General features: G+C 40.4%; 1 protein-coding gene and 1 non-coding gene across 3 annotated transcripts in view; both read left to right on the top strand.

Moving 5' to 3' along the window:
• The window catches only part of RNF149 (ring finger protein 149), a 36,345-nt gene extending 23,813 nt beyond the window's left edge, over positions 1 to 12,532 (top strand). The window contains exons 7-9 of one of the 2 annotated variants that reach the window (XM_032793934.2): positions 3,799 to 5,757; positions 8,352 to 8,405; positions 11,563 to 12,532. In XM_032793934.2, coding sequence (XP_032649825.1) covers positions 3,799 to 3,857 — 59 coding nt within the window. In that variant the 3' untranslated portion in view covers positions 3,858 to 5,757; positions 8,352 to 8,405; positions 11,563 to 12,532. The remainder of the gene's footprint in view (positions 1 to 3,798; positions 5,758 to 8,351; positions 8,406 to 11,562) is intronic. The other variant, XM_032793933.2, reaches the window with a different exon arrangement.
• Positions 7,321 to 7,434, top strand: LOC116832869 (small nucleolar RNA SNORD89). Its single transcript, XR_004375550.1, has one exon. It is a non-coding gene; the product is annotated as a small nucleolar RNA SNORD89 (small nucleolar RNA).
• Positions 12,533 to 16,093: the final 3,561 nt, after the last annotated feature.

The raw sequence follows: 16,093 nt of genomic DNA, 5'->3' as shown, positions 1-16,093 counted from the left end.
TCCTGCTTTGAGCAGGGGGTTGGACTAGGTGACCTCCCTGAGGTCCCTTCCAACCTTAATATTCTATGATGCTTATGCTTTTGGCTGATTGTTGATAGTATAGTCAAACAGTGCCAGAGTGATTATTTCTTGGCTAGACATTTGTCACTGCCTTAATGTGTCTGTATGTGTTCATTGGTGCACTTTTAAGTCTGTAAAATTTAATACAGTAAATAATGGCTTAAAAGATGTGATTCCTAAGAGTTGGTTAGAGACTTGTTGTTCTTTTGTAACAGTTGCAATTTTAAATTAAGACTGCTTAACATCTTCCTTGCTCTTATTACTCCTTGTGTTCGTTCATGTGCTCACTGACCTGGTGTCAATGGAAACAGTATTCTTGTTCACCACTGAAAGAGCCTTTCTTCTCTGGAAAAAGGTAACTCCAGTAAAGGCACTGGCAGCAGTAATGTTCCAAATTATCAGGATCTTTGTCAGTGCCAATTTTCAGTCCTTCAGCTAAAGCTGTCAAGGCTTCAAAGGCACTGTTGATAGAAGAGAGCTGACTGCTTGCTAGAAAACAAAGTTTTGGTTTTGTTGTATTCGTTCTGAAGACAGCCATTGTTAGCAGTGCCAGATCCCATGCATCAGACTTAGCAGATCCATCAGATTCTGACGTAGTCTCTACGGTTCTGACTTTGAAACCCAGATTGGTTCCAGGTTTTATTTTGACGTCCAGTGTTTTGCAGTTGAACATTAAATGGAATCTCTGTCCAACTCAGAACTCCTTTAATAAGTTCCATACCAGACTCAATAGAAGGGAAGGATTTTCATCCAGAGGACTGGTTTCTAAAGATAGAGCAAGTGGCTTTGCAAATTTGAATTTGCCAATCCTGGAAGGTGGTTGTCGTCCTGAGTCTCATCGGCTTACTACCACTTGCGTAACACCCTTTGATAGTCTCCGAATGAGACTGATGCAGCACTGGAAGTCTCGAGTCTACACATCCAATAGGGACAATTTTCAAATGTTTGTCACTGTGCTTCAGGACATTCTAGATTAATTGAGGTGGTGGATGAAAAGATCAAATGTTCTCAGAAGTGTCCTCTTCAGTCTCCCTTCACAATCAGTTATAACAGCATGGACAGGAAGCCCATTCACGTTGGCTTATGATCTAGGGTAGCGGAGCTTTTGAGGAAAAAGCTGGCACATTTGGCTCTCAATCATTCATTCCTCATAGAAAAGGGAAGGTTGTTCAGTTGACAATACAACTGTTATGTATCACGGGAATAAACAAGGGGAACCTCATTCTTTCCAGTTATGTGCTGAAGTGGTCAGATTATAGGACTGGTGCATTTTTCACAAGATCTAGCCTTTGGCCCTGCATTTAGCAGAGGAGAGCAGTGCGTTAGCAAATAGTCTCAACAGGGACAGTTCTCAGATTCACAGGTGGTCCCTGAAAGATCAGGTAATTCAAGACCCCTTTTCCCATTGAGGTTGGTCCAACATAGATCCTTTAGCAACAGGAATCAACAAAGTGTCCTGTTCTGTTCTAGAGCAGGGAGGCAGTGTCAGTCCATTTCAGATACTTGCCTTCTACATTGAAGAAAGGGCCTCCTGTATCGTTTTCCCCTCTCCCCCCTTTTCCAATGGTTCAGAAAGTGGTATGAAAGGTTCTTCAGGACAGGGCTAAAATGATATTGATTGATTTGCCCTAGCTCAGCTGAGACAGCAATAGAACATAAATCTGCTTCAGCTCTCAGATTGTACATATGTCTTCCTGTGTCTTCAGCTCTCTTGTCACAGCAAGAAGGCAGTATCCTTCATCCAGATCTTCAGTTTCTTCATTTGACAGCCTGGGCTTTCAGACTTTGACTAGTCTTGAGCAGTTATGTTCCTCATTGATACAGAGCATACTGCTTAATTTTAGAAAACTATATTAAAGTGTTACTATTTAAAATTGTCTGTCTAGATTTGTTGCTTGGATGTGTGGAAAATCTGATTCTCCAGTGGCAGCTCCCATACCCTATATTCTGGAATATTTACTGTACTTAAATCTGAGTAGTTGTCTAATTCTTTAAAAGTTCACCTAATGGCTATTTCAGCTTATGTTTTGGTCAGTAGTCAATCACCAATTGTACATGATTCTGCTAAAAGATTCATGAAGGATGTCCTTCCATCTTGATATCTTAATCTGGTTTCATCTATTCTTATGAGATCACCTTTGAACCTCTTGAGGGAGTGTTCTTTTGTTTACCAAAATGATCTTCATTACTGCTGTAACGCAACCGGAAGGGTCAGTGCATTGTGTGCCCTGCTGGTTGTCCTGCCACTTACGATTTTTTTAGAGAAGGTAGTTCTTAGATCTGATCCACAGGTTTTTACTAAAAATAGTGTTTGAGTTTCATATGTTACACGATTGGTATACCTTTTGTCTTCCCCTCTCCTGCCTAATGTAGCAGCATCTTTGGCTTGTCTTAAGCAGGTTCCTGTTAGGGAAATTTGCAAGGGTGCTAACCTAAAAGTAAGTGCGCACACTCACTAAACCTTGTGCTCTGGATCTAGCTTCTAGAGTGGATGCTATATTTGGCAGATGAGTTTACAATCATTAGGGCTCTATGCTTGTCACAGAGGTTGTAGAAGTGAGATTCTGTGACTTCCTTCAACCTATGTGACTTCTGCAGTGGCCAGTGTAGCTGGCCGTACAACCAGCCGCTCCAGCAGGCCAGCTGCTGCTGGAGCAGCCCCGGGGCCAATTGCACTGGCCGCTGCTCTGGCAACCCCAGGCAGCTGGCCCTGGGGACTGCCTGGGCAGCAGTCCCGGGGACGGCTAGAGCAGCCATAGGTTGGCAGCTCCTGGCAGCAGTCCCAGAGTGACCGGAGCTGCAGCTAGCCCTGGGGCTCACCCCCCCCAGCAGTCATCAGTGCACACGTTCTCCTTCCATTATGCCATCTCTCAGTGGGCTAGATATTATGCCAGATTTGGTCAAACTGTTCTGCAGTCAGTGGGTCCTTGAACTCTGATCCCTCCACTTATTCAACTGCTTGGGAGCCTCCTAGAGTGGAATGCACACATGTGATCAAACAAAATTTACTAACCTTCCATAACTGTTCTTCAAAATGTTACACATGTCCATTCCATAACCTGCTCTCCTACATCGCAGTTCTCTGGAAACAACTAACTGAGGGAGCTGGGCATTTTATACTGGCACTACAGGCACGCAGGCTCGAGCTGCCACGATGGATACCACTGAGGAAGAATTTCCATCAACTCTGCTTGGGGCATGCACACCCTAGAGTGGAATAGACATGTGTGACACATTTTGAAAAACAGTTACAGAAGGTTAGTAACTGTTTTTTCCTGCGCACTTCCTCCATCTCAGTCCTGTTACAGTCTCTCTGAGTTACTGGTGGAAGGAACTGAGGTGGTAGAAGGCACAGTGCCCCCTCCCCGTATTTTGCCACACAATCCGAATACTCAAAAACACTGAAGGGAGATGGGAGAAGGGGTGCACATGCTCTCCTAATGGGCACTGCTTGAAGACAGTTCTACCATTGGGTGCCACCAGGTGGCGCAACATCCATAAGTGTGACTATGCAGTCATCTCAAAGAATTCTGGTTACAAGTAACCTTCATTTCTTGTGCACTATTTTGCTTTGCCATTGAAATCAAAGGGAATTTTGCATGACTGACTGTAGAACTTGTCTCCAAGTTATTTCTCTATGGGCTAGCGTCAGCAAATGTAGTAATAGCTTACCATGTTAATATTTAAATAACTGATTTAACAAATTATGATTTACTTTTTGTAACTCCCAATTTTTAGACATGGATGGCAGTGATAGTCGGCATGGAGAACATCTGTCTAATGGAAATTCCCACTGAAAAACTTCATGGAAGACTCTGATTAGACTGCTTAAGGAACTTTTTATTTAATTAGTATGACCTTTTGCCTAGTTGATGGAAAAATAACAATGTAATTTATTTTATCTTGAACTTTTCTAGTTCATGTTCCAAAAGGGCTAATAACTAAGAATTTTGTATAAAGAGGATTTTTTAAAACTGGTCTGTCTGATCCTATGAAAGATGCAATACCTCTGATATAAGAATCATTACAATGTCTGTGTGTTCCAGAGGGCTATAACAAAGATGTAGACTAGGATGAGAGAACAGAATATAAAAATTTTAATGGATAAATGTTGGTTACACTGTGTTTACGTTTAGCATGTGCATAAAGCTGAAAGCATTGACAACTCTACATTTTATTAAACTGTAACTTAAAAAAACAAATTTTGCTGTAACTGGAGCTGGATGTTTAAGAAGCATGCAAATAGATTGTGAAAATATCAAATGTCTTTGATATTACATGGCATCTTCCACTCTTCCCACCACTGGATGAAAAATAATTGATGGCAACTTTCTTAATATCATTGGTTCTTAGTGTTTTCCAACTCAGAGATGAGTACTTAAATTTTTCCATCTCGTTAACTTCTCCCAGGAACAGTTGACTTCAGTGTCTTTGCTGGATAGTTTTTTAACATGTGCGTGTTGACTTACCTAGCATTCATGTCAGTTATCTCCTTCTCAGTGTTTAACTCAATAAAACAGAGTAGAAAAGGGCTATTATGGTTAGGGAATTTATTTCTGTTTTAGACTTCCCTCTTACACTCTTGCCCCCATTTCCATGTGCACAAGTTGGGATCCCTTCTTAAGATCTTTTTATGAAGCTAGGGGTCTTTGCTTTTGTCCCATAGCCAAAAGTAATTTCCTAGTTTATTTCCCATTATGACTTTGACTGGGGTTGTTATTAGATTTTTTCCTTTGCTAGATTAGCAGTATTGTGCCTTATAGTTGGTTTTTGGTTTTTTTTTGTAAAAAAGCACTTACTAACCCAAAGCATCAGAGATGAAATATCAACCCTTGCTTCTTTTTGACTCCTGTTCACATAGTTACATATGATAGATAGTATACAAAACAATTTAGCATTTCCTTAAAGAACTATGTATGTTTACGGTACTGTATACATTTTAATAGTGTTGAATTCTTAGGCCTTTATTACTGCCATGTCACAAATGAATGTATATGGTACATCCTCAGACTTTTTGTAAGGTAGCCAGACATTTGTTGAAGTGCACTTTGTTTTTAAAACAATGTGTATTTGAAGTGTTTTTAAGAAAATGAAAATATGCAATCCTTTTCTAATTTGTATTGTGCTTCAATTGAAGCAGAATTTTATTTTAGAATGAATGTTCCAGAAATGAAGGGATTTTAAACGGGGGGAAAAAAATCAAACAGTTCCTCAAATATTTGTGTTTTCAAAATATCCTTAGTAGTGATAACTTAAGATCTGCCTCTTTTTGTCCCAGTAGGAGTGCCCCCTGGTTAAATTTCATGGAATAATTGTCAGGGCATAGTTCTCTCATTTCACCAGCAGGTGCAACTTTTGTGATGCCTCTATCTGATGAGAAGCACACAGGAAAGTGGAGTATTTAATAACTGACATCCCCATCTCCAAACAATTATGATGCATAGGAACCAGTATGCCTCCAGAGCAAGTTCATCTCTACTTCCAGGACTGCCTTTTTAATTTACTCTTTCATATAGAACTGAGTCTTCTTCCTCTTCCTTAACACAAAGTTAAACGTTCTTGGTGGATAAATGTCAAGAGGGTCACAACTCCAGCTCGTTAGTCAGGAGCCTGTAGGAAGTTATCAGAGACATTGGGAGTCTCCAGATGTTGCAGATATCAGCAAGACATGGAATCCACGCTGGAGGGAGCATTGTGGTGAGTAGTACAACTTCTGTATAAGTAAGGCACTTCTTGAATTGTGAGATGATTGTCCAATAATTGCAGCTGAGTGGCAGACAAGAAGTAGAAAATCACAGAAAAGTAATAATGGCCGTTTTACACTTGTGGTAATTTGGAAAATCCAGAGAAGACCTATTTAAGAAAAGAAATTTGCTGGAACAGTATAAACACAAGAACTGATAATTTTTTTGATAACCAGACATTTTGCTGCAACTGTATTACAATCGTTAATGTGCAAGGCTGACAGCAGGAGCCCTTTGGGCAGCTGGGATCCCCTGTCTGTCAGCCGCACAGCTGAGAAAATTTGGGTGGAAATGTAATATTCTGGGATCTGCAATTTCTTAGAATATCCTGAATTGAGTAGGGACTCATATAAACCATTAAAAAGTGAAAAGGAATGAATAGATTGTCTCCTTACTTTAAGAACAGAATGTAAGATTGGAGAGAAATGTGGCAAAGGAAGTTAGTCTACAAATTTGATTATAAAATTTTCAGAGGAAGATTATAAAGCTCTCACAGCATACCTGCACTGTAGCACGCTCTGCTGGCCAAGCATGGTGCGCCAGACTATCCCTGGCTCAGCTTCTCCTAATGTGTCATCAGTAGGTTCTGTGAGGCCCAATGACATTACAAACAAACCTTCATCAGAGTCTTAGCTGGGAAATGGTCAGTCTTAGTTTATCCATTTCAACCTGGATCCAGTGTTTCCTTCCATCCAGGCCCTGTACAAGCAGAGTTCTCTCAGCACAGGTCTCTTCCCTGGAATCAGGCCTAGTGCCACTGTCTGAGGAGGATCCTTTCCCAGAGCCAAGAGTCTGCAGAGATATGTCAACTGCAGCTCTTCTCTGGGGCAGTGTTTAGTTCCTGACAAACTGGGCTTCCTGCCACTGTTTGGGAGTTCCTTGTCTCTAAAAGCACACCTTCTACACTCCTTGTTCTGGTGAGCTCTCCTGGGAGCATATTTCCTCAGGAGCTTCCTGTTTCTAGAACACCCCCCCACCCCACAGCTGAGCCCTGGTAACCCTTTATCAGGCTAATTAGCTACCAGCCAGCCATCTTAGATTTAATTATGTCCTGGTGAGTGTGGGTTGACTTCTCTTACAGAGGCCTGTCACAGATAAGATGTCCCTGCCTCCCCTTCAAGGGACAGCCAACCATTGAGAAGCTGTTTAAAAATATTAAATTTGACTGATTTAGAAGAGTTGTCTTGTAGACCCTGGACCTAGTAACAAGGATTCCTGGCATGTCTTTAGCTCCACCACTGACTTTTTGAAACCATGGTCAAGTCACTTGAAGACAGATTTTCAGAAATGTCCATAAATGTTGTACAACCCAATAGTTGAGTGCCCAACTTGATACCTTGTTCAGAGGTGCTGAGAATCCACAGCTTCTGTGGGAATAGTTATGGTGTCCCTCATAGCTGCTTAAATGTATATAAACTGATTTAGGATTTATAGTAATAGCTACTATCATACGATGCAATCATAAGGTATCCTCCTCCTCTTTTGATATGCCAAGCTTTGTAAGGACTTCTGTGTTGCTGAGGAATGATGACAATAAAAGGCCGAATTGCAGTGTCTCCATAAGCAGTTTGCTCTCTTTGGAAGCACAATGACAAAGTCTCCTGAAGCGAATTATTAGTCTGACCTCAGTAACCGCTTTTCTAGAGGTAGATGGAGAAACACAGGTGGTGGAAGAAACCCTCTCTGGATTTCAAATGGTAGCAAAAGACTGTCAAACCTCCTGAAATACGTTTTTTCCCTTGTCCTAAGTCAATAACCAGTCTAGTGTTACTATATAAGGTGACCACTAGATCAGTGGCTTTCAACCTGTGGTTTGCAGACCCTGGGGTCTGTAGACCAAGATTTCCAAAGGGGTCCACCCCTCCATTTGAAATTTTAAGGGTTCGCAAATGAAAACAGTTGAAAACCACTGCTCTACAGAAATGGGCTAAGCTGTTTTAGAATTAACTGAGAGAGATGCAAACAGCTGAGACAGATCTTGCCTGTCCAGAACCTAGGAACTGCCATATTGGATCAGAGAGAGAGAGGATGAGAGAGAAAGTGTGCTAATATTTTAAAAAGGGTAAATGAGAACCTGGGAAATTGTAGGCAGGTTAGCCTGACATCAGTCCCAGACAATGTCAAGGAAATGCTGGTATGGGACACAATCAGTAAAGAATGTAAAGATGGCAGTGTAACTAATGCCAGTCAAATAATTTTATGGAAAACAGGTTTTGTTAAGACAACTTGGTATCTTTTTTAATAAGATTCCAGATTTGCTTGATAAAGATAACAGAGAAAATATACTTAGTCTTCTGTAAGGTGTTTGACTTAGTCCTGTATGACATACTGATTTTTTTAAAAGTACTAATCAAATTCAACAGCTCATATTATATGAATTAAAAATTAGTTAACTGAAAATGGAAGAAAAAATGTAAATGGAGAATAGTCACCCAATGGGACTTTTTTTAATGAGATCCCACAGGAGTCTGTTCACTGTCCCGTGACATTCAGTATCTTTCAGTGATCAGGAAGAAAATATAAAATCATGACTGGTAAAATTTTCAGGTGACACAAATTGGTGGAGTGGTAACTGGCCATTATACAGATGTGGATCACATGGTAAGATGTGCTTATTTGAATGTTTTTAATACAGCCATATGCAACATACATCTAGGAACAAATAATGTATGTTACACTTAAAATATTTGACTATATCTTTGAAAGTAATGACTCTGGAAAAGATTTGTGGAAACAAGGTAGATGAGCTCCCACTGTGATGTTGTACCTAAAAAGATAAATGTGATTCTTGGGCATATAAACTGATACTTATCAAGTAGATTGATTGATCCATTCTGGCCTTGGAATCTTTATCATCCAGTTTGAGCTTCTGTATAACACAGGCTATAGAACTTCCAAGGTAATTCCTATCTTTTAGAGAAACAAGTAGGAGTGGGGAGGTGGTATTGCCTCAGGATCTGGCATTAGTGAGAATTATTTGGATACTGTGTCCAGTTCTGGTGTCAACACTGCAAAAAGGGTGCTGACAAATTGGAAAGCCTTCAGAAAAGAGCTCTAAAAAGATCTAGGGTCTGGAAAACCATGCCTTTTAAATTGAGCTTCTTAACTCACAGTATATTTAGTTTATCCAAGAGAAGGTTGAGATAGACTCATAGGTCAGAAGGGACCAATATGATCATCTAGTCTGACCACCTGCACAAAGCAGGCCACAGAACCCTACCCATCTACTTCTGTAACAACCCCTAACCTATGTCCAAGTTATTGAAGTCTTCAAATTGTGGTTTGAAGACCTCAAGCTGCAGAGAGTCCACCAGCAAGTGACCCATGCCCCACACTGCAGAGGAAGGCGAAATACCTCAGGGCCTTGTCAATTGCCTGGAGGAAATTCCCTCCTGACCCCAAATTCTCATGGCGATCAGTTAAACTCTGAGCATGTCGGCGGCAAGGACTCACAGCCATTGCTCTCAGGAAAGAACTCTCTGCTCCAGCTAAACTCCAGATCCTCATCCATCACAGACCACTTGAGGGGAGCATTATCTAAGCTTGACTTAATTCCAAGATCAGTTAGCCAAAAATTTAACACTATCCATATCTACCATCCCTTCCATCAATCTTATCAAGCTTTTAAGTCTTAAACGTCCAGATATGTCTTTTTGCCCAACATCTCCTCCTTGAGGTTGTGGCCAGACTTCACTCTTAATGGTTTAGAAACCTGTCTAATTTTCAATGTCTGAATCTTACCTTAGGTGTCCAGTTTGTACCAATTTTGTCCTTTGTCATTTACCATTGTATCTAAGCTTAAATATCCTCTCCCTCCCTCATAGTTATCCACAGAAAGAAACTTGATATTATTTATATAGAGCAAGCATATCCCCGCCGCCTTCTTTTGGCTAGGCTAAACAGCAACTCTTTGGAGGCCCTTTATAGGCAGGTTCCATTCTGGATTCATCCTAGTAGGCCCAGTCTCCTGAACCTGTTGTCAGTTTTGAATTTCATCCTTCTTTGAACAGTGGAAGACAGAATGCACACACTATTCCAGGTGAGGTCTATCACCCGTCGGCCGTTATACAACTGGTTACTAAACTCTTTATCTTATTGCTGGAAATGACCTCGACCTGATTGCATCCTAAAACCGCCATTGTGCTTTTTAATGGCCACCTATCGCCGAATTGCGCGGCCTCTAGTCATCCTCCCTTGATCAACCCAGTACTCCTAAGGTCCTTACGTCTCCTCTGTTGTTTACCAACTGATGTTTTCCGCAATGTTATACTTAAAAGAATTCTTATTATTAATCCCTAAGTGCATGACCTTGCACTTTTAACTATTAAATTTCATCCTATTACTATTACTCCAGTTTACAAGGTCATCCAGATCTTCCTGTATTGTATCCCGGTCCTTCTCTGTGTTAGCAATACCCCCCAGCTTTGTCATCCGCAAACTTTATTAGCAAATTCCTCATGGTCTGCAAGTACCTACATGGGGGAGTCAAGACTGGTTTATGTTTCTAAAAGGTATGCTATAGTTCTAATAGAAGTTACGGACTTGATGAAGTTCTTTATCCTGTATGAAGCAGGAAGTCAGACTAGAATGATACTGGTCTATTCTGGCCTTATTTTAGGAATCCATTAGCCCAGTATTATATGCTTGAGAGAAGGTACCAAAAACCCTGTAATAGTTATGGGTAACCTGTCACCTGGGAAAGTTTCTTGTTAACTCACCAAAGGCTAGCGGTTGTATAAAATCTTGCACCATGAAGATCTTATATCCCTTTCACACCCCTTTTATTTTTTTTTAACTTACTACTATAATTCTAGCATCTTTATACATATCAGATCCCATTTTTAATCCTTCTAAGCTCTTGGCCTCTATTATATTGTAGCTAATTGTGTGGTGTGAAAGTTCATTTATCTGACCTCCCACCAGGTTACTGTGACTTCTCTGCCTCACTTTCTCCATCTGTAAAATGGAACAATTGTGCCTTGTAGGGGTGTTGAGACTGTTTAGAAAGCAGTGTTAGTGATTTTTATATTATGGCTGCAGTCAGATGCTTTGTCCTCGCTGGTTAGGATGGTTATATAACCCCAAAGCAGGCTTCTTTTCCCTAGAGGAGAGTTTTGATAAGTTTACTATTAACAATGCCAGCAATTTTGAGACTATACGTACAGTAAATTAAGGTTGACATTCAGTTTGTGGAACCTAATCCCAAATATGGTACAGGCTACAAAGAACAATAAACATGCCCTACTGCCAGCACTTTAGAACCACTCCACAGCATTTGATAAAATTAGAAAATTGTGGTGCAGATCATAAGGGCAGTGACTTCATTGTGGAGTTTGTGTATACCTTTCATCAGTGATTTTCAACATCATGTGCTATTTAATGCAGAACTACAGTTTGGTGGAAGACATGAGGTTATCCAATAAGGGAGCATCAGATCAGCCCTTCTGCCCCTAGGGAACAGAGTGAGCAACTGGAGTTTAACTTTGGAGAAAATGACAGTGCTCCTAGTAGATTTAACCTAGCAGTATTATGGAATTTGGCAGGTGCTGCTATATAGATAAGAGATGTGGTGGCCAGCAGCTGAATGAACAAGTGCTATTTTTCCATTGTCTGACTTCAGCCACAACTAGTAGTCTCTTACCTTTCATCAGTTCTGCAACTTCCAACACTACACCAAAATAACAAATTGTAAATTACATTCTTAACAGAACTGTCTTCTTTGTGCTATTTACTGAATAGTCTCTTCTCTTTCATACAGGTGACATGGTGTGACAATTCTGGAACTGGAACTATAAAAGATGCACATAAGTCAAGTTAATGTTTTCACGTATTCAAATTGGATACTGAACTCTAGTCTTGGATAACTTGTCATGTGGCAAAATTTTGACCTGAGATTGTTTAAAGTAGGATGTCTTTGTGATTGCTTGCATGTATCTGTGTAAGGGAATTCAACAAACTTAACAAATCCACCTATACTCTAATTGGACAGGGATCTAATTTAGTAGGTATATCACCTATACTGTATTCCATCCACAGTATGGTATTGCTGCATATTTAATTACTGAATATATTTCAGTCTGAAACTGGAACTCCTACCGTATTTCATTAATTCAGTAAGTAGTCATGAGAGCTTTGGTTTTTTCCTAAAGCTCTAAGTCAAACTTAATTCAGTTAAGTTTGATGTTTCTGGTGAAAGACAATCTGCAAGTAATTGCTACTTGAACTTGCTCACTGAGTTACCATTAATATTTGAAGGATTCTTGTTCTTTTAGTCACCAAGTGGGATCATCTGGTGTTTAAACTGAACACATTAAAAACTTAACAGGGAAATATGTATTACAGCTTTGACCCCACTGGTGGGACTTTGCCTTTGCCTTTGATTGGCAACTACAGAGGCAGCTTTGGGATTGCATTGGTCTAATGCTTAAGCAAATCCACAGATTTAACTTGTTCAAACTTGATTAATGTTGAGCAAAACCAGAATGAGTATACTACTCACAATCAAACTGTTTGACTTTGATAATGGCAACCCTAGTGCTAACTTTTTAATGAACTAGTTGCATTGATTGGATTCAGCACATTAAATTTTTTTCATTGTATACTTCAAACTATTTAAGAATGTTGAATTCAAGAAATCAATGTTATGTATTGTGTATTTATTGGTTTAAAAAAAACCTAAGAAATCCCATAAGTTTTATGGGCCTATTAAATGTAATGGTATTAGAAAACATGACTGCTTTCTTACTTTATTATTGTACCAGCTAGCTTTTCATTTGCTTCACCTCCAACTGGATCTTTCACAGCTTTAGGAAAGAAGGAGTTTCAACATTGAATGCAGTACTAGAAAAACTTGTTGTTTTTTTTTTACCCATTGGTAGGAACACAGAGGTGTACTAGTCTTTCATCCTTAAATCTGGGTTCGGATCCTAGCTGAGAGTTACAGGACACTACCCTCCCCAGAAGAACAAGCCAGATCCAAGTCCTATGTGGCCTCTTCTCCATAGTTGTGTGTGATGAGTTGGATTACAGAAACCCCCCCTGGGAGCTACCAACTGATGTGCCCAGACTACCTCTGCTGCTGTTTTCCCTGCCAGCCCAGGACCCCAGCACCCTGTCTTGCTGAGCCAGACACTCTCATCTGCTCCAACAAAGAGCCAGAATCAGAAGTACTTGCCCCAGGACTGTAGGTTTACCTGAAAGCAGCCAACAGAAGTGTGTTTGTCTTAATACCCAGATGCCCAACTCCCAGTAGGGTCTAAACCCCGATAAATCTGTTTTACCCTGTATAAAAAAATTGTTTGCCCTCTAACACTGATAGAGATGCACAGTTGTTTGCGCCCCTATGTATTAATACATACTGAATTAATAAGTAAAAAGTGATTTTATTAAATACAAAAGTAGGATTTAAGTAGTTCCAAGTAGTAACAGACAAAGTAAGTCACCAAGTAAAATAAAATGTGCAAATCTATGTCTAATCAAACTAAATACTGATAAGTTCCTCACCAGTTCCAGAAAACTCCCTGTTACAGGCTCATCTCCTTTGAGCCTGGGTCCAGCAATCACACTCACCTCCTGTACTTAGTCCTTTGTTCCAGTTTCTTTCAAGTATCCTGGGGGGCGTGGAGAGGCTCCCTCTTTAGCCAGCTGAAGACCAAACAAGAGGGGTGTCCCAGGGGTTTAAATAGACTTTCTCCTCTCAGTAGACATCACTTCCTCCCCTTGTGTAGAATCCAGACACAAAATGGCGATTTGGAATCACATGGACAAGTCACAAGCCCATGCATGACCCAGGACTTGCAGGTAGCAGCCATTAGCCACAGGCTACTTTGAATGTTCTCAAGTAGAGTTCTTATGTGGATTGGAGTCTTTCAAGTTCTTGTCTGTTATGTGCTCACTCAGGAAGCACTTAACTTGCACATTCCTTTCTCAAGAAGTGACCAAATGTGCTAATTAAGGCTACTTAGAAATCAAACAATTATACAGCCAATGTTCATAGCTTTGAACACACAAGTGGTACCTGCATACAACTAGGATGAACAAACCAATAGCTCATAATCTTTACATAGATATGTTACATGGCATATGTAGCAAAACCCTATTCCAGTTACAGGATACATACATTTATAAGCACACACACTCCATAAAGCCTTATGGGGACTACTATAGCAACATTGTTCTAGTCATCTTGAGAGGGCTGCATTAAAAATTTGAGGAAGCTTTCATGATGCCTGTAATCCTTGCAATTAAAAAAAAATTCAGATGGGGGGGGGTCCTCTTAAACTTTGGGTTTAGCTTGCTTTGCCTATGCTGTTATGTGGGTAGCCCTTTCTGAGGTGGAGCACACAGAAGGTCCCTCTAGTGTAATGGTGTTTTTGTGAATTCAGCTGCTTTTCAAATGTAATAAGCTTCTAAGCCTCCCCTTACTGAAGTGGCATGTTACCATAGAGAACTATCTACCATGTGCAATTTAAGCAACCCTGTTTAAGCTACAAATGTTTCAACCTACAGGAGCTGGAAAGCACTAGCCTATAATTGGGGCCCTCTGTACTCTGCAGCACATTTTTGCATTATCAACTCAAAGCCTACAGCAATACTAATAAATTCCATCACCAGAGCCAATCCCTCATTCTCACTCATCCTCAAGCAGATACAGCTAAGATTCTGAGTTGAAAATTTCTAATGTAAAATTCACCAGATCATTATGAGCTCTTCTGCTATGCTCTCTGCAGGCTGAGGTTGTCCAGGCAGCCCAGCAGAACCCCCTGGCACTTGGGGAAAAAGTTAATCGGTTTCAGTAGCTCAGCTCCCTGGCTGACCTGATGAGTTGTTTTATAGGTCTGTTCCCTTTGTACCCTGCTTGCAGCTAGACTTTAGCTCTGGCTCCAGGGAACTGGGGCAAGCAAGCACTGTAGTTCAACTTTTTGTGAACATAAGAACGGCTGTACTGGGTCAAACCAAAGGTCCATCTAGCCCAGTATCTGTTTACCAACTGGCCAATACCAGGTGCCCCAGAGGAAGTGAACCTAATAGGCAATGATCAAGTGATCTCTCTCTCCTGCCATCCATCTCCATCCTCTGATGAACAGAGGCTAGGGACTTCACCACCATTAATTCATCGAGTTCTCTTTTAAACACTGTTACAGTCCTAGCCTTCACAACCTCCTCAGGTAAGGAGTTCCACAAGTTAACTGTGCGCTGCGTGAAGAACAACATCCTTTTATTTGTTTTAAACCTGCTGCCAATTAATTTCATTTGGTGACCCCTAGTTCTTGTATTATGGGAAAAAGTAAATAACTTTTCGTTAGCCACTTTCTCAACATCACTCATGATTTTATATACCTCTATCATATCCCCCTTAGTCTCCTCTTGTCCAAGCTGAAGAGGCCTAGCCTCCTTAATCTTTCCTCATATGGGACCCTCCCCAAACTCCTAATCATTTTAGTTGCCCTTTTTAATGAATCCCTTATCTAGTGGCTAGAAATACTTTTTTGAGGGGTGAGGAGACCACACTGTAGTGGTTCTCATTGAGATGTGGGTACTCTATGGTAGGTGTTACTATATAAGCGCAAATAAAAGCTATTGCTCTAGTCCCGCTTCTTAACATACTAACATCCTCGTTGATATAATATTTGACTGGCTCTGCACACTGCACTGGAATCTTCAGAGAACTATCCATGATGACTCAACGTCTTTTTCCTGACTCATTGTAGCTAAATTACCCATCATTATAGTATGTATAGTTGGGGTTATTCTTTTTCCAATGTGCATTACTCTAACATTTATCCTATTAAAGTTTCATTTTGGCATTTTGTTGCCCAATCCATTAGTGTTTGTGAGATCTTTTTGATGTTCTTCACAATCTGCTTTGAGGTCTTAACTATCTTGAGTTAGTTTAGTAGCATCTGCAAAACTTTGCCACCCCTCCTGTTTACCCTTTTCTCCAGGAATGTTTATGATAATTGACACGGATATGGCCTCAGGACTGACCTTGGGACACCATAGTTACCCCTCTTCATTCTGAAATTTACCATTAAGCTACCCTCTTTCTCTGTCTTTTAACCAGTTCTCCAATCATGAAAGGACTTCTCTTTATCCATGACAGCTTATTTACCGTAAGAAGCCTTTGGTGACGAGACCGTTGTTCAAGGCTTTCGTGAAACATAAGTATTCGCTATGTCCATTGATCCCCCTTGTCCACTATAGGTTGTTGACCGTTCAAAGAACTCTAATAGATAGTAAGACCACGATTCCCTTAACAGAAAACCATGGTTGATATTGCCTCTATAACA

Source organism: Chelonoidis abingdonii, chromosome 1, assembly GCF_003597395.2.
Source record: "Chelonoidis abingdonii isolate Lonesome George chromosome 1, CheloAbing_2.0, whole genome shotgun sequence".
NCBI classification, from domain to species: Eukaryota; Metazoa; Chordata; order Testudines; family Testudinidae; genus Chelonoidis; species Chelonoidis abingdonii.
Note: the sequence above shows the minus strand (reverse complement) of the source record. Positions and strands in the feature narration are given on the sequence as shown.